The sequence below is a fragment of the Tursiops truncatus genome, chromosome 9 (assembly GCF_011762595.2).
Source record: "Tursiops truncatus isolate mTurTru1 chromosome 9, mTurTru1.mat.Y, whole genome shotgun sequence".
In the NCBI taxonomy this organism is placed as follows: Eukaryota; Metazoa; Chordata; class Mammalia; order Artiodactyla; family Delphinidae; genus Tursiops; species Tursiops truncatus.
Window position 1 is genome coordinate 10,272,227 of NC_047042.1, and position 18,968 is coordinate 10,291,194.

The window sequence follows — 18,968 nt, forward strand, 5'->3', positions numbered from 1 at the left end:
CACCACCCATGGTGAGTTGGTGAGCCCTGAGGAAACTCAGGATATGAAAACACAGGATACTGGCCCCAGATAGCTGAGGTGCATATCAAAGGAATGCAGACTCTTGCATCTTCCCAAACATAGAAAAGCACTAAATGCTTTAACTTGAGATCATCTGGTTTTCTTTACTTAACAGTAATCTTCTGACATTCAGACTACCTGCCCTTTTGTGCAAAACTCCTGTATACACTACCAAGCGTAGGGTAGATAGCTAGTGGGAAGCAGCCGCATGGCACAGGGAGATCAGCTCGGTCCTTTGTGACCGCCTGGAGGGGTGGAATAGGGAGAGTGGGAGGGAGGGAGACACAAGAGGGAAGAGATATGGGAACGTATGTATATGTATAGCTGATTCACTTTGTTATGAAGCAGAAACTAACACACCATTGTAAAGCAATTATACTCCAATAAAGATGTAAAAAAAAAAAAGAAAATCAGCTGTAACCAATACAATAATAAATTTAAAAAAACCCCAAAACTCCTATATATCCTAGCCCTACCCTTGCCTCCTCTGAGCAGTTCTCTTGGGGTTACTTGACACGCTACCTCCCCGGCTTGAAGTCCTAAAAATTCCCACCAAATAAAACATAACTCTCAACTTTTAGGTTGTGCCTATTTTTTAGGCAACAGGGGAATGGAGCGGGTATTTTAAAATTTTGTTTTACAGGTGGAGAAACTGAGGCACAGAGATGTTGAGTAACTTATAGGTAAGAGTCAAATTGAAGGGGTCTCCTGACTGTTGACTGACCTTCTTATTCACTCCACAAGGCCTTCATATGAGCAATACACACCTGAGAGAGAAAAGCTGATCAGCCTCCGACTCCCTTGCCCTTGCACAGTCTCATCAGAGCCAACACTTTTAAAAATCTGTAAGAAGACAGAAAATGGGAGACAAGCAAAAAAAGCATTGAAATAGATACTTACACTTCAATACAAACATGCTTAATCACAGTTATTTCTGTAGCTACGGAATACAAAGACAGTAGCATTGTGACTTCATGAGGCTACTACTGATTAAAAGAAGCTTTTAGCAACCTAATGTCTTTCCCAGGAATAGAGTGGGAAATGCTCGTGGGGATGAGGGGTACTTTTCAGAGAAATGGAAAGCAACAAAAATAACTACTGTAATATTAGAGGCCCTTTATAACCACTTATGTAAACAAGGCCTTTTCACACTCAAATTTGCAAAAGGTATTTATTAAAGCAGACCCTAAGGCAGTAGAATGATAGGTCAATAGATGTTTACTGTTGTAATTACAATATGTTTCCATGAGCAAAGTATAGCATTAAACTGCTGTGCCTTCATTCCTTCTGATCTGTATTACTACCTAGAGATTTCCAGGAAATTCTGTTTATTAGGGAGGAGACCGAGCATGGCATTAAGAAGCTATTCTGAGGTCTCTTTATTTAACTGCCTTCCTGGGATGTTTCAGAACACAGTTGTTACATGGGTTATCTTCGTCTAGTAGGTATTTGCAAACCAGGTTGCCAAAATCTTTTACTTTCCATTACTGCTCAATATTTATCTGTTAATGGATTAATCAAAGCAGCTAGAGTCCCTGCTTCCATTCTCTTCTAGGCAAGTTTTACTTAGAAATGATTCTGAGTATTTATTCAAAGGCAGGGTTATCTTTGCATATGTTATATATTTGCAGAAAATAATATACAGATCTGAGCATTAAGCAAATCCATACAGTGTCCACTTTTTAGAAGGTAATCTATACTGAAGAAGCAAAACATGGAGAACTCGATGACCTCTTGCGCAAAGTCTCTCTGTTTCGAGGTTCTGTGGGCTTGCTCTCTTCCTACTGCCTCTCAGTATTTTTGATGCTGGAAGAGTTGTGACCGGATGTGACCATCATCTTGCCTTACATGAGACTGGGAGTAATGACCGGGCATCACTAGGGCTCACAGCTTTCTCCCAAGGAGAATACAAAGGGATTATGAGAACACCTCCTCGTAAAGCAGGTGCCCCTGGTGGGCCTACATGCTCGGCTGCAGCTCGTGTGCCAATCTTCTCAGTATGTCTGCTTTTAGGCCCACATGCAAGAGGCATTTCGGGGATGCTGGGCTGCCCAGCAGAGGGAACAAATGTGGGTGACATATGGAATGGGGTGAGTCAGAACGCTGGTTGGGCTGAAGTATCAGCCCTCTTCACAATGGACAGCCTGCTCCTTCCCAGTCTGTGTTTGTTCTTCTCTTTGCCTGGCTGACCCCAAGCAGCAGAGGTCAACAGTTCAGAGGCTGCATCCTCAGGTTGGACAACTCTCCTAGCTCTCAAAGGGGCCAATGTGCATGGGCCTAATCAGGGTTCAGAATTCCTTCATGTTGAGGATTTTTCTTCATTTTCAAATCTATGCCTGGGCAAAGGCCATGGGAGACTTGGGCAGGCTGGCCACACTCCCTTCCGGTGATGTACCTGCCTATGTGGGACAATTACAATTGACTGTTCCTAATTCTAGTTTAAAGATGTCAACATCTAGCTTGTTTCATCTCAGAACATAAGTTCCTTGAGGGCACAACAAAAAGTATACTTTTAATAGAGTCTTGATTTTACACTGTTTAAAAGGTAGGATTAAACTGCACATTTCATGCTAGTCTAAACGAGCTTAAACTTGCAATGATAGCAAAGAATAGTACATCTGTTCCTTCTTATTTAAAACATAATTTTGATCCCTCGTATTTAAATATTTTTCTGCTGGAAATTCAAGGTATTTACAAAAAGGTCCTTCATACTTATTACATCGAAACAAGCCTGTAGACAAGAAGATAATGTATATTTTTCAGAAGCTACTAAGTTCAGAGGGGAGACACACATTTAAAACTTCATAAACATTTCCCTAACTCATGGCTTTTTGCTAACGTTATTTATCAAGTCATCTCAGCGCCAGACTGATGACACAAAGGGGGAGGCAACAGGTGATAAACATTTTCCAGGAAGTAAAGACGTCTGGGAAGGTTTTGCATCCTGGCTTTTTGCTCAAGATGAGTTCCAGAGGCTGGTCTGAGGTTCAGAAATCTGCTGCATTACAGAGATATGCTCTACCATTTACGGACTGTGAAAATGGTGTGAAGACTCAGGAAAAGTAGTCTCACCCTGGAACAACCTAAGACTGAGGGGAACATCAGGGAATTGCTCATCTTCTCAGGTCTGCACATTCCCTCGGCTTTTCAGCCCGTCTGATGCCCAGTTGTTATTCCAAGCACCGGGCACTGGGTCATGATGTCCCCTCTTAGACGCAGTGCACAGTGTCACCGTGTTTTGCATGCAACTTTTTTCCACAACCAAGCCTACTTGGCAAATGGTTTAACAGATTCAAGGCTGAATCTTCTGGGAGGGGGGGATCAAGAGGGTGGAGCAGGAGTGTGTGGGGCTCACCTCCCCCACAAAGACAGTGAAAATTACATCTACATGCAGAACAATTCTCACAGAAAACCAACCGGAAACTGGCAGAAGATCCCTTATACAACCAAAGCTGCAAGAAAGATCCCCATGTAACTGGGTAGGATAAAAAAAAAAAAGGCATCAGGATGGGACTGGTGCTCCTGGAAGGGATCTGTGAAGGGGGAGTGTCCGCACAGGAAGGCTCTTGCTCTGAGAAATCCCTGTCTGCTGGGAGGTCTGCTGGGACAGATAGGAAGCTGGAGGAGCCTGTACTCCACTTGCAAGGAGTGTCTGCATGCTGGCTTGCTAGCAATAAGGGCAGAGAGAGACTGGTGTTGATGGCTGCCACCTCTCTGTACCTCCCAGCCCAAAATGCATGCTGGGTGGGGCTGCTAGTACAGGCATCAGCTAGGCACTAAAACTCGGGTGGAAGAACCCTGGGAGAGGACTTGGTCTAGCTGCACGGAGACAGCCTAGAGGGCCTGGCGTGTGGGCCAGGCTGCCATGGTTAGTGCACTTGAGATAGGATGTGCGTTCACCATTGGAGCCCTACTATCAGAGTGGTGCCGGGTGGGGCACGGGTCCGCCAACGAAGCCCCACTGTCAGTGTGTTCACAGCAAAGTGCGACTCTGGCTGTTGGCGGGCTTTGTGGAAGACTGATAATGGACTCAGATATCAGTTTCCCTGGTGGGCAGCCCCTGGGGAGGAGTATGCAGAGGTTCCTTTCCTGGTGGGTTCACTCCTCACGTGGCAGCTTGGAGCCAGATCTCGGTGAAAAGGTCCAGGCAGAGCCCTACCATAGAGGCAGCCTGGGTCCCAGGCAGCAGCACAACCACCTCAATGCCTGCAGTCACAATGCTCCGGCCCCACTGTCAGCCTAGCACTAGGGTCTGGGATGAACACAACAGAGAAAGGTATGTGACCTTGGGCTGCTTATGCGCAAAACCGCAGATACCTGCACGGGCAGCGCATAGGTTTGCTGTGACCACAAGGGCCTCAATGGATTCTGTGCTCACCTCCTTGGGGACATAGGACATACAGCAATGGAACCTTATAAAACCCAACCCTCAGGGCTTCTACTCCAACAATTAGGGAGCAGACCCTGCCCCTGACAAGGCTGTGACAGCCATGCAGCAAAGAGGAGGACCCACCCAACATCTGCAGGCTCTGGATACCACATGAATCACACCTCCTATCAAGGGGATAATGGTCAGAACACTGAGGAAATAGCCCTCACACCAAAAATATTGGACTGACACAATCTACACAGGGATGCTCCCACATAAAAACAGCACTTCAAGACCACAATAGACAACTATTTCTCCTAAATTCATAGAGACAGAGAAATGAAAAAGCAGAGGAACTACTTCCAATTAAAAGAACAAGAAAAATCCCCTGAGAAAACAAAAATGAAATACCTGTCCAGGCTACTGGACCCCAAGTTGAAAAAGGAAGTAATAGAAACACTAAAGGAATTAATAAATATTACCAATAGAAATGCAGATCGCTGTAACAATGAACTAGAAACTATAAAGAGAAACCAATCAATATTAGACTACTCAATTGCCAAGATAAAAACTGATCTAAAAGCAATGAACAGCTGACTAAATAGTGCATAATAATGAATAAGTGATCTGGAAGATAGAATGGAAATCACTCAATCAGAAGAGCAGACAGAAAGACAAATGAAAAAAATGAAAGCAATGAACAAGATCTATGGGATTATATGAAGTGTGCCAATCTACACATAATACAGGTGTGAGGAGGAGAAGAAAGAGAGAAGGAGACAGAAAATGAAAAAATGTATTTGAAGAAATTATGGCTGAAAACTTCCCAAACCTAAAGAAGGAAACAGGTATCCAGGTACAGGAACACAAACAAACCCACGTTAAGACATATCATAATTAAAATGGCAAAAGTTAAACATAAAGAGAGGAGCACCAAGAGAAAAACAGTCAGTTACAAGGAAACCCCCATAAGCCTGTCAGTTGATTTCTCTACAGAAACTTTGCAGGCCAGAAGGGGGTAGCATGATATATTCAAAGTCCTGAAAGGGAAAAACCTGCAACCTAGGGTACTCTACCCAGCAAGATTATCACTCAGAATAGAAGGAGAGAAAAAAAATTTCTCAGACAAGCAAAAACTAAAAAATACAGTAATACTAAACCTATCATGAAAGAAATTTTGAAAGGTATTCTCTAAATTGGAAAGAAGCAAAAATCTACAGGAAAGGGAAAAATCACAATAGGAAAGGCAAATATATAAAAGGACAGAAGATCACTTAAATAAGCCAGTCCATAGATTAAAAAATAAAACCATTTTTGTAAAAGTGATCATAACCTCAATATAGTAAAAGGATAAACATGAAGATGTAAAATAGGGCATCAAAACCACAGAATGTGGGAGAGGGGAGTTAAAAAATATGGATTTTAAAAAAACGTGTTTGAACTTACATGACTATCAGTCTAATCAAGTAGATATAGCTATGGGTTACACTTGAAAACCAAAGTAACCACAAATCAAAAATATACAATAGATTCACAAAAATAAAAAAGAAAGGAACTCAAGCTTAATACAAAAGAAAACCATCAAACCACAAAAGGAAAAATAAAAAGAACAAACGTTTGTTCAAAGAAGAACAAGGAAGAACTACAAAATCAACTGGAAAACAAGTTTTAAAATGGCAATAAATACATACTTAACAATAATATCTTTAAATGTCAATGGACTAAATACCCCACTCAAAAGACACAGAATGGTAGATTGGATAAACAAACTAAGAACCTACAATATGCTGCCTACAGGAGATCCACTTTAGGCCAAAAGACACAGATAGTTTGAAAGTGGAGATAGAAAAAGATATTTCATGCAAATATAAACAACAAGATAGCAGAGGTAGCAACACTCATATCAGAGAAAATAGACTTTAAAACAAAGTTTGGAAAGAAAGACAAAGAAGGACACTATATAATGATAAAGGGATCAATACAAGAAGAGGATATTATACTCGTTAACATATATGCACCCAGTATAGGAGCACCTAGATATATAAAACAAATACTAGCAGACATGAAGGGAGAAACTGACAGGAATACAATTATAGTAGGAGACTTTAATACCCCTCTGACATCAATGGACAGACCTTCCAGACAGAAAATCAATAAGGCAACAGAGATCCTAGAAGACACAACAGAGCCATTGGACTTACTGATATCTGCAGGACATTACATCCAAAAAACTCAGAATACAAATTCTTTTCAAGTACACATGGAACATTTTCTAGGATTGACCAGATACTAGGACACAAAACAAGCTTCAACAAATTTAAGAGGATAGAAATTATTTCAAGCATCTTTTCTGACAACAATGGTATGAAACTAGAAATCAACCACAGAAAGAAAAAGAGGAAAAAAACCCACAATCACATGGAGACTAAACAATATGTTATTAAAAAACCAATGGATCAGGGCTTCCCTGGTGGCGCAGTGGTTGAGAGTCCGCCTGCCGATGCAGGGGACGCAGGTTCGTGCCCCGGTCGGGGAGGATCCCACATGCCGCAGAGTGGCTGGGCCCGTGAGCCATGGCCGCTGAGCCTGCGTGTCCGGAGCCTGTGCTCCACAACGGGAGAGGCCACAACAGTGAGAGGCCCACATACCACACACACACACACAAAAACACCAATGGCTCAACAATGAAATCAAGGAGGAGATCAGAAAATACCTTGAGACGAATGATAATGAAAACACAACCTTACAAAATTTATGGGATGCAGCAAAAGCAGTTCTAAGAGGCAACTTCATAGCAATACAGGCCTTCCTCAATAAACAATCTTGAGGCCTTCCTCAAGAAAAATCTCAAATAAACAACCTATCCTAACACCTAAAAGAACAGGAAAAAGAACAAACAAAACCCAAAGTCAGCAGTAGGAAGGAAATAATAAAGATCAGAGAGGAAATAAATAAAATAGAAATTTAGAAAACAATAGAAAAGATCAATAAAACCAAGAGCTGCTTTATTGAATAGACAAAAAAAATTGACAAACTTCTAGCCAAGCTCACCAAGAAGAGAGAGGAGCCAAATAAACAAAATAAGAAATGAAAGAGGAGAAATAATAACTGATACTGCAGAAATATAGAAAATCATAAAAGACTACTATGACAACAAACTGGACAACCTAGAAGAAATGAACAAGTTTCTAGAAACATATAGCCTGCATAATTGAGTCAAGAAGAAACAGATAATTTGAACAGACCAATCACAAAGCAAAATAGAATCTGTAAAAACAAAACAAAAAACAAACAAACAAACACAACTCCCTGCAAACAAAAGTCCAGGACCAAATGGCTTCCCTGGGGAATTCTACCAAACATACAAAGAAAAATTTATACCAATCCTTCTCAAACTATTCTAAAAGAAGAACTTATGTCAATCCTTAAACTATTCCAGAAGATTGAAGAGGAGGGAAAACTCCCAAAGTCATTCTATGAAGCCACCATCATCTTGATACCAAAACCAAAGATATTACAAATAAAGAAAATTACAGGTCAACATCTCTGATGAATATAGATGCAAAAAAATCTCAACAAAATATTAGCAAACTGTATCCAACAATACATAAAAAGGACCATACACCATGATAAACTTGGATTCATTCCAGGGTCACAAGGATGGTATGACATAAGGCAAATCAATGTGATACAACACATAGTAACAAAAGAAGAGACAAAAACATATGATCATCTTAAGAGATGTACACAAACCATTTGATAAAATTCAACATCCAAAATTCAGACAAACCATTTGATAAAATTCAACATCCATTGGATAAAATTCAAAGTGAGTATAAAGGGAATATATCTCAACATAATAAAAGCCATTTATGACAAACCCACAGCCAATATAATACTCAGCGGTGAAAAGCTGAAAACCTTCCTGCTAAAATCTGGAACACGATAGGGATGCCCACTCTCACCATTTCTCTTCAACATAGTATTGGAAGTCCTAGCCACAGCAATCAGACAAGAAAAAGAAATAAAAGGTATCCCAATTGGAAGGGAAGTGATAAAACTGCCATTATTTGCAGATTACATGATACTACATACAGAAAACCCTAAAGACTCCAAACAAAAACTACTAGAACTGATAAACAAATTCAGCAGAGCAGCGGGATACAAGATTAACATACAGAAATCTATTGCATTTCTTTGCACTTACAATGAAATACCAGAATGAGAAAGTTAAAAAAAAAGATCCCATTTAAAATCACATTAAAAAAACCCCAACAACCTAGGAATAAACTTAACCAAAGAGGTAAAAGATCTATATGCTGAAAACTATAAAACACTGATAAAGGAAATTGAAGATGATTCAAAGAAATGGAAAGATATCCCATGCTCTTGGATTGGAAGAATTAATATTGCTAAAATGGCCACACTACCCAAAGCAATCTATAGATTTAATGCAACCCCTATTAAAATACCCATGACATTTTCCACAGAACTAGAATAATCCTAAAATTTACATGGAACTACAAAAGAGCCAGAATTGTCAAAACAATACTGAGGGAAAAGAACAAAAGCTGGAGGCATAACCCTTCCAGATTTCAGACAATGATAGAAAACTACAGAAATCAAAGCAGTGTAGCATTGGAACAAAAACAGGCATATAGATCAATGGAACAGAATAAAGAGCCCAGAAATAAACCCATACACCTATGGTCAATTAATCTATGACAAAGGAGGCAAGAAGATACAATGGAGAAAATGGACAGTCTCTTCAGTAAGTGGTGTTGGGAAAGCTGGAGAGCTACCTGTAAATCAGTGAAATTAGAACACTCCCTCACACCAAATATATAAATTAACTCAAAATGGTTCAGAGATCTAAGTATTAGATATGACACCATAAAATTCCCAGGAGAAAATGTAGGCAAAACATTCTCAGACATAAATCATAGCAATGTTTTCTCAGATCAGTCTCCCAAGGCAAAAGAATTAAAAGCAATGATAAACAAATGGGACTGAATCAAACTTATAAGCTTTTGCACAGCAAAGAAAACCATCAACAAAACGAAAAGACAACCTATGGAATTGGATAAAGTATCTGCAAACGATGAAATCAACAAAAGGTTAGTATCCAAAATATACAAACAGCTCATACAACTCAATATCAGACAAACACACAATCAAAAAATGGGCAGAAGACCTAAATATACATTTCTACAAAGAAGACATACAGATAGCTAACAACCACAGGAAAAGATGCTCAACATGGCTGATTATTAGAGAAATTTATATCAAAGCCACAATGAGGTATCACCTCACACTGGTCAGAATGACTACCAAAATGTCTACAAATAATAATGCTGGAGGGGGTATGGAGAAAAGGGTACCCTCCTACACTGTTGGCGGGAATGTAAATTGGTGCAACCACTATGGAAAACAGTGTGGAGATTCCTTAAAGAACGAAAAATAGAGTACCACATGATTTAGCAATCCCATTCCTGGGCATATATCCAGAAAAACACAAACACTTTAATTAGAAAAGATATATGCACCCCGCTGTTCTTAGCAGCACTATTTACAACAGCCAAAACATGGAAACAACCAAGTGCCCACCAACAGACAATTGGTTTAAGAAGATGTGGTGTACTGATATACAATGGAATATTACTCAGCCATAAAAAAGAATGTAATAATGCCATTGGCAGCAACATAGATGGACCTAGAGAATATCATACTAAGTGAAGTAAGTCAGGCAAAGAAAGACAAATATTATAAATCACTTATATGTGAAATCTAAAAAATAATCCAAATGAATGTATATATAAAACAGAAACAGACTCACAGACACAGGAAACTTATGGTTACCAAAAGGGAAAGGGAGAGAGGGAAGGAATAAATTAGGAGTATGGGATTAACAGATACAAACTACATAAGGTAGACAAGCAACAAGGATTTATTGTATAGCACAGGAAACTACATTCAATATCTTGTAATAACCTATAATGGAAAATAATCTGAAAAAATGTATATATAATTGAATCACTTTGCTATATACCTGAAACACAATATTGTAAATTAACTATACTGTAATAAAAGAAAGTAGTTTATATCTACACAGATGAACATTTTTTATTACTAGAGTGAGACAATTTATCACCAGTTTTATTCCTTCTTATGTATGCATTTGAGACAACTGTTCATATATAGAAGTAGCTGCAAATACAAGCAGCTTTATTATAGTAATGTCCTTCATTTTCTTTAATTCTCTACAAGCTATGTACAAAACAAAAACATAGTAATGAATCAGTAAAAATTAATTTACATTGCCTATCCACTGACAATCCCTTTAAGTCTTCCTTCAGCTCTAATGAGAGCCAAGAATTGGAACCACCTGAGTTGCAAAAGGCAATCACGGCAATCACTGCAGCCACTCACTTTCTCAACAAGCACCAGGATTCTGAAGTGCCTGCTTGGTTGCTCCCTAGATGCTTTTCCACCCCAAAGCCAATGCACATAATAAGATCTAGAATGGGTGAGACCGATGCCTTTCCTTAACTATGTGTGAAAGAGGAAGAGTGAAAGAAGTTGGAAAAGAGAACCTACAGACCACGGGCAATGCTCAGGCAGATCAATTTCAGGAAAGCAAACATATGGAAACTGAGAATCTGGAATCATTGCTCCTGTTACTCCTGGGAATGCCATCATATATGCCCAGGGAAATATTTACCCCAGGTTGAAAACAGGTGGGATAGGTGAAAGGGGTAACACCTGGTTTTGAGATAGAGAAATGCTAACTGTAGATGGTTGAGAACTACCTGAGAGACAGATGCCTAGCTGAGGTGGCAATGATATTCTGAGCATATTTGTGAACTATTTCGCATTCCAGAGATTCCCAGAAATATTTGGTGATAAAAACTGGATTTCTTGCAGTCAATATGATGGTATCCCAGAGTATTTGACCATGTAAATGAAACAGCATCCAACTTTTAAATGAGAGGAAAAAGCTGTTCCCCTATCATCTCATGAATCACCCAAAATCAACAAGGAAAAGAAAAACAAAAAGGCAAACTCCGTCTTCAATAAGACCACAAGATATCTATAACTCTGAGCACAATATATGAAGTGTGGCCTCCATATGCACTGGAGGTAAAATTGGGGTGTGGGAAGACACCAAGTCAAGATGCACAGGACTACAAATGAGGAGAAAAAAGGTAGTACGTGCACCTGGGGATATACTGAAGAAATATGCAAAAGAAGAAAAAGATATTGAAAGGTATACCATGTTCTTGACATGATGACAATTTCAACATGATAACGATTTCAGCACTTTCTTAATCTTTATTTTTATACGATCCCAATGAAACTACACATAGGATTTAAAATTAGAGAAGCTGACTCAAATTTTCCTATGGGAGAAAGAAAAATCAAGAACAAACTGGATTCTAAAAGGGGAAAATAACGAGGAAAAAATGCTATAGAAGATACTTAACAATATAATGAAGCTAGAGTAATTAAAACAGTGTGGTGCCAGTACATGAATAGCCATAGCAACAAAATAGACTAGAAAGTCCAGAAATAGACCAAAAATGTTTTTAAAAACCATACAGGAATTATAATAAAGGTGAATTTTCAAATCAGTGGAGAAAATATGGATTATTTAATAAATGGTGTTGGGACATCTGGATAGTAAATCCGGAAGAAGAAAACACATTTGGATTAATATCTCATATTATATAATAGAAAAAATTCCAAATTGATCAAATATTTAAAATTTAAAACCAAAATCATAAGAGCATTAGGGAAAAAGTGGAAGAACATTTTTAAAATATCAAAGTTGAAAAGATCTTCCTACAGGTTAAGAAAAACCCTGAAGTCACAAAAGAAAACACTAATAAACTCAACTCTGGAAAAAATTAAAATGCATACATGGAAAAACCACCATATATCAAAAGATAAATGACAAACCTGCATAAGTATTTCCAACTCACATTATATTCAAAAGCCCAATTTCTTTCATGTCTAAGAAACAAAAACGACGACCAAAGGAAAAGAAGCATGAACAAAGCATATCAAAAGACAGTTCATAGAAAGGAAAATCAAACAATTCTAAAAATTAAGAGGTATTCAACCTCAGGTCCAATAAGAAAAAATGCCAATCAAAACTACAAGCTCTGAGTTTTCACCTGTCACGGTGGCAATGAGCAAAAAGTTTGAGAACTTACCAGCGTGACCTGCCAGGTTTTGAGCTGTCTTTCGACTCCATTCCCACCCTTCTAAACTGTGACGCTGGAGCGGAGACTGCTCACCCCGTCTCTGCTTTGCCACCTGGCGCCTGCGCAGGCACTGCCAATAGGAGATGCCACAGTGAAAGAAGGAGGCTGAAAGAGGAAGAAGGGACTAGCTCCGCCCTCTCTGCTTCCTGTGCTGGTCCACGTTAGCCCAGCAACTGTTTCCACCTGCAGCGTCAATGCTTCACCTTTGCAGCAGCAGAATCCAGTTTTGGGTTTTTTCCAGCACTTTAAGATTCAGTCTGACCTTTTCCATCTCAGTGAAGCATCAGTAACCTTCTCAGAAGTCAGGTCCAGGCCCATGGGGTCCCTCCTCCAAGCTCACAGCACGGCTGAATAAAATCCTCCTCCAAAGAGGTCTGCGTTTCAATACTGCGAGGTCCCTCCTCTAAGCTTCTAAGTTGATTATTTCAATCTCTTCACTTGCTCCTCGAGCCTTACAGATGGCGGCTGTTTTTGCAATTGCTACCTCCCTGATACCTTAGGATTCTCTTCTTGTTTTCTTAACAGCTTTATACCTGTTTAACAATTATTCATATGAAACTCTAAGTAATTGGTATGGCGTCTAATTGGCTCTTAACTGGTACAGTGGATAAAGGTGTGGAGACACAGGGAGCCTCATACATCATTGGGGAGAATGTTAATTGATACACACGCATACACCCAAGAAAGCTGGCAACTGACCATTAATTTCACGTCTAGGAGCTTATCACAGCTTTACTTATTTGTGTGTGAAATACTGTGTATAAAAGGAAATTTATTGTAGGTTTGTTTATATAAAGCAAAAGATTGGAGGGGAAATTAAAGGTTAATCAATAAAGGAATGTTAGATAAATTACAATGTATTCATTAGTGAAACACCTTGCAGAAATTAAATACTTTTTTTTACATTAAAAAAACCCCTAATCTGTTGGTGGCCTGCAGAAGAGTATATAAGGTTACAGTAAGTCCCCTGCATATGAACCTTAAAGTTGCAAACTTTCAAAGATGCGAACGTGCAGTCGCACATTCAATTACGTAAGTTAGTTCACGTGTCTGGCGTACATTGTCACGTGCATGCATCCTCTACAAGTGGTTGTGCTTTGTGTACTTTGCTGTATTGTATAGAGTACAGTAGTACAGTATCTTTATTTCAAGCCCAGGATGTCTGGAAGCAAGCGTCAAAGCAGCGGTGATGTAGCTGGTACTGCTAAGAAGCGCCAAATGATAACGATGGAAACAAAAGTGAAAATAATCGAGAGTGGAGTGAGGCCATCACTGTGAATGGGGTTTGGAAGAAACTTTGCCCACAGTTCGTTCGTGGTTTTCCTGGATTTGAGAAGGTAGATGAGTCCAAAGAGATCTTCAGCAACTTAGTGACACTCAGCAAGAAGCTGGAGCTAGATCTGCAAGAGGACAACTTCACTGAACTCCTTGTTGTGCAACATGAGAAGCTTACTAATGAAGACCTGATGGAATTGGAGGCCCAGAGAAAGGACTAAGAGAGACAAGAGGAAGAAGTAACTGAAGAGATTCATGATGCAGGAAATAGCAAGAGGATTTTCTTTATTTGAGGAGGCACTGTTAGATGCTGAGGCACAGGACCCGAACGTAGAATGGTACATGAAGGTTACAGCAGCCGTTCAGGGTGCAATCCAGTGCTACTGTGTCATCTATGATGAGAAAAATAGAGCTACTACCCAGACATCACTGGATCAGTTTTTCAAGAGGGTAGATAGAATTGAATCCAGCAAGGAACCAGAACCTGTTCAATCAATGTCAGGTGTGAGTGAACTTGCAGCTTGCCCTCCATCTCCTATTACTGACGATCCTTCAGCTCTACCATCTCCCACCTCCTCTCCCTCCTCCAGTCAGTAAGTCTTCTTGCCTGTTCACTCGATGCCAGCCCCTGTATGCCAGCTGTTGTACTGTAATAATGTATTTTTCAAGGTACTGTACTATAAGATTAAAATGTTTTCTTTGGGATGTCCCTGGAGGTCCAGTGGTTAAAACTACTTGCTTCCAAAGCAAGGGGCGATGGTTCGATCTCCGGTTGGGGAGATAAGATCCCACATGCTGTGCAGCGCGGCCAAAAAAAAAGTTTTCTTTATTTTTTGTGTTTGTTTGTTTTTTATGTATTATTTGTGTGAAAAGTATTGTAAACCTAAAACAGTACAGTACCATATAGCCGATTGTGTTAGTTGGGTACCTAGGCTAGCTTTGCTGGACTTACAAGCAATTGGACTTTACAAACGTGCTCTCAGAATGGAACTCTTTTGTATGTGGGACTTACTAGAGTCCCACTTACTAAGTTTTACTTTGTTGCTTGTTGTTGTGGTGTTATATCCAAAATATCGTTACCAAGACCAATGTCAAGGAGCTTTTTCTCTATGTATTCTTTGAGGGGTTTTATGGTTTCAGGTCTTTCATTTAAGTCCTTAATCCATTTCAAGTTAATTTTTGTGAGTGGTGTAAGACAGGGGTCTAATTCATTCTTCTGCATGTGGCTATCTAGTTTACCCAATACCATTTATTGAAAACACTATCCTTTCCCTACTGAGTGTTCTTGGCTCCCTTGTCTAATATTAGTTGACTGTATACTCGAGGGTTTATGTCTGAGCTCTCATTTCTGTTCCATTGGTCTGTTTCTATTTTTATGCCAGTACCATACTCTTGATTACTACTGCTTTGTAGTATAGTTTGAAATCAGAAAGCCTAATACCTCCAGTTTTGTTCTTCTTTCTCAGAATTGCTTTGGCTATTTGGAGTCTTTTGTGGCTCCATACAAATTTTAGGATTTTTTTTCCTATTTCTGAGAAAAATGCCATTAGAATTTTGATAGGGATTGCAATGAATCTATAGGTGGCTTTCAGTAGTGTGGACATTTTAAAAAAATTAATTATTTCACTCCATGAGCATGGAATATCTTTTATTTGTGTCTTAATTTCTTTCATCAAAGTTGAGTACTTTTCAGTGTACAGATAGATCTTTTTCCTCCTTAGTTAAATGTACTTTTTTTTTCTGAATAACTTTACTGAATCAAAGATGGGTCACTAAGGAAATATATAATTATAACATGGTTAAATACATTTCTAAGTTTTTCATTGTTCTTGATGCTACTGTGAATGGGATTTTTTGCTTTCTTTTTATATTTTGTTAATATATAGGAATACAATTGATTTCTGTATGTTGATCTTGTATCCTGCAACTTTCCTGAATTAATTGACTAGTTCGAATAGTTTTTTGGTATAGTCTTTAGAATTTTCTCTATATAAGATCATGTTATGGCAAACAGACAATTTTACTTCTTTCTTTCCAATTTGTATGTCTTTTATTTCTTTTTCTTGTCTGATTACTCTGGCTAGGACTCCAGTACTATGTTGAATAGAGTTGGTGAGACTAGACACCTTTGTCTTGTTCCTGATATTAGAGGAAAAGCCTTCAACCTTTCACTGTTGAGTATGATGTTAGCTCTGAGCTTGTTATATATGGCCTTTATTACCTTGAGGTATGTTCCTTCTATGCCCTATTTGCTCTATGTTCTTTATCATCATGTGTTTTCTGCATCTGTTGACATAATCATTTGATTTTTCTTTCATTCTGTGTTTCTCATTGATTGGTTTGCATATGTTGATTTGCATACTGTTGCATATTTGCAGCCCAGGGATAAATCCTACTTGGTCATATTGTATGATTCTTTTAATGTACAGTTGAATTATGTTTGATAATATTTTGTTGGGAATTTTTGTATCTATATTCATCAGAGATATTAGTTTTTTTTTTTTTCTTGTAGTGTCCTTATTGGCTTTGGTATCATGGTAATGCTAGCCTTGTAAAATTAGTTTGTAAGTGTTCCTTCCTCATCAATTTTTTTGAAGTTTGCAAAGGATTGACATTAATTCTTTAGATGTTTGATTGAAATAATTGATAAATCATCTGGTCCTGGGCTTTTCTTTGGGGAGTTTTTAGTTACCGATTCAATCTCCTTACTCATTATTGATCTGTTCAGAATTTCTATTTCTTCATGATTCAGTTTCAGTAGGTTGTATGTTTCTAGGAATTTATCCATTTCTTCTAGGTTATCCAACTTGTTGGTGTAAAATTGTTCATAGTAGTAGCTTATTATCCTTTGAACTTCTGTGGTATCAGTTGTAATGTCTCCTCTTTCATTTCTGATTTTGAGTCTTCTCTCTTTTTCTCTTAGTGTAGCTAAAGATTTCTCAGTTTTGTTTATCTTTTCAAAAAATTAGTTTTTAGTTTGTTAGGCTTTTCTATTGTTTTTCTGGTCTCTAGTTTACTTCTGCTCAGATTTTTGTTATATCTTTCTTTCTCCTAACTTTGGGCTTGCTTTTCTCTTTTTTTTTTTTGTCAGTTCCTTTAAATATAAATTTAGCTTATTTATTTGATATATTTCTTTCTTCTTACTGTAGGCATTTATTTTTATAACCATCTCACTTAAAACCATTTTTGCAGCATCCCAGATTTTTTTTTATTGGAGTATAATTGCTTTACAATGTTGTGCTAGTTTTTGCTGTACAATGAAGTGAATCAGCTATATGTATTCATATATCTTCTCCCTCTTGGACTTCCCTCCCATCCTCTGCATCTAGATCATCACAGAGCACCCAGCTGAGCTCCCTGTGCTATACAGCAGGTTCCCACTTGCTATCTATTTTACACATTGTAGTGTATTTATGACAAACCTAATCTCCCAATTCATCCCACCCTCCCCTTCTCCCACTGTGTCCACACGTCCATTCTCTCTATGTCTGCATCTCTATTCCTGCCCTGCAATATGTTCATCTGTACCATTTTTCTATATTCCACATATATGCGTTAATATATGATATTTGTTTTTCTATTTCTGACTTACTTCACTCTGTATGACAGACTCTAGGTCCACCCATATCTCTACAAGTGACCCAATTTCGTTCCTTTTTATGGATGAGTAATATTCCATTATATATATATATATATATATATATATATATATATATATATATATATATATATATATATACCATATCTGCAGCATCCCATAGGTTTTAGTATGTTATATTTCCATTTTCATTTGTCTCAAGGTATCTTCGGATTTCCCTTTGACCCAGTGGTTGTTCAGGAATGTGTTGTTCAATTTCCATGTATTTGTGAATTTTCCAGCTTTCCCTCTGTTACTGATTTCTAGTTCCATACCTGTGTGGTTGGAAAAGAGATATTTGGTATGATTTCAGTCTTTTAAAATTTGCTAAGCTACCTTTGTGATCTATCACATGATCTGTCCTGAAGAATGTTCCATGTGTGCTTGAGAACAATGTGTATTTTGCTACTGCTAGATGGGATGTTTTATATATGTCCATTAGTTCTATTTGATCTAAAGTATGGTTCAAGTCCAACATTTTCTTATTGGTTTTCTATCTATATGACCTATCCATTGTTGAAATTAGGGAATTGGAGTTTCCTACTATTATTGTATTATTGCCTGTGGCTCTCTTCAGATATGTTAGTATATGTTTAATATATGTTGGGGCTCCAATGTTGGGGGTACATATACATCTATAATTGTTGTATCTTCTTGATGAATAGGCACTTTTATCATTATATAATGACATTCTTTGTATCTTGTTAGAGTTTTTGGCTTAAAGTCTACTTTGTCTGATATAATTATAGCTACCCCTGCCCTTTTTTGGCTTCATTTGCATAGAATATCTTTTTCCATTCTTTTATCTTGAGCTTATGTGTGCCCTTAAAGCTAATTCTCTTGTTGGCAACATAAGTTGTGCCTTTTAAAAAAAAATCCATGTAGCTACTCTATGTCTTCTGATTGGAGAATTCAATCCACATACATTTAGAGTTCTTATTGATAGATAAGGACTTACTAGTGCCATCTTAAGAACTGTTTTCTGGCTATTTTGAAGTTCCCTTGTTCCTTTCTTCCTCTCTTACTGCTTTCCTTTGTGAATTGATGATTTTCGATAGTGGTATGCTCTGAGCTTCTCTTTATCTTTTGTGAATCCAATTTAACTTTTTATTTTGTGGTCACCGTGAGGCTTACAGAAAACATTTTATAGATATAATCATCTATTTTATGCTGATAACTAAACTTTGATTGTATACAAAACTCTACCCTTTTACTCCCCTTGTCTTTAATGTTTTTGATGTCACAATTTACCTCTTTTTATATTGTGTATCCATTAACAAATTATTGTAGCTACAGTTATTTTAAATACTCTTGTCCTTTTCCTTTATCCTAAAGTTATGTGGTTTACCCTCCACTATAT

The 18,968-nt window shown here is 38.1% G+C and overlaps 1 protein-coding gene across 1 annotated transcript in view; it reads right to left on the reverse strand.

The window, feature by feature from the left end:
* Positions 1–18,968, reverse strand: part of HECW1 (HECT, C2 and WW domain containing E3 ubiquitin protein ligase 1) — a 256,280-nt gene that overhangs the window by 181,102 nt on the left and 56,210 nt on the right. Inside the window, exon 4 of the mRNA XM_019940665.3 lies at positions 828–903. Within this exon, the coding sequence (XP_019796224.2) occupies positions 828–903 (76 nt within the window). The remainder of the gene's footprint in view (positions 1–827; positions 904–18,968) is intronic.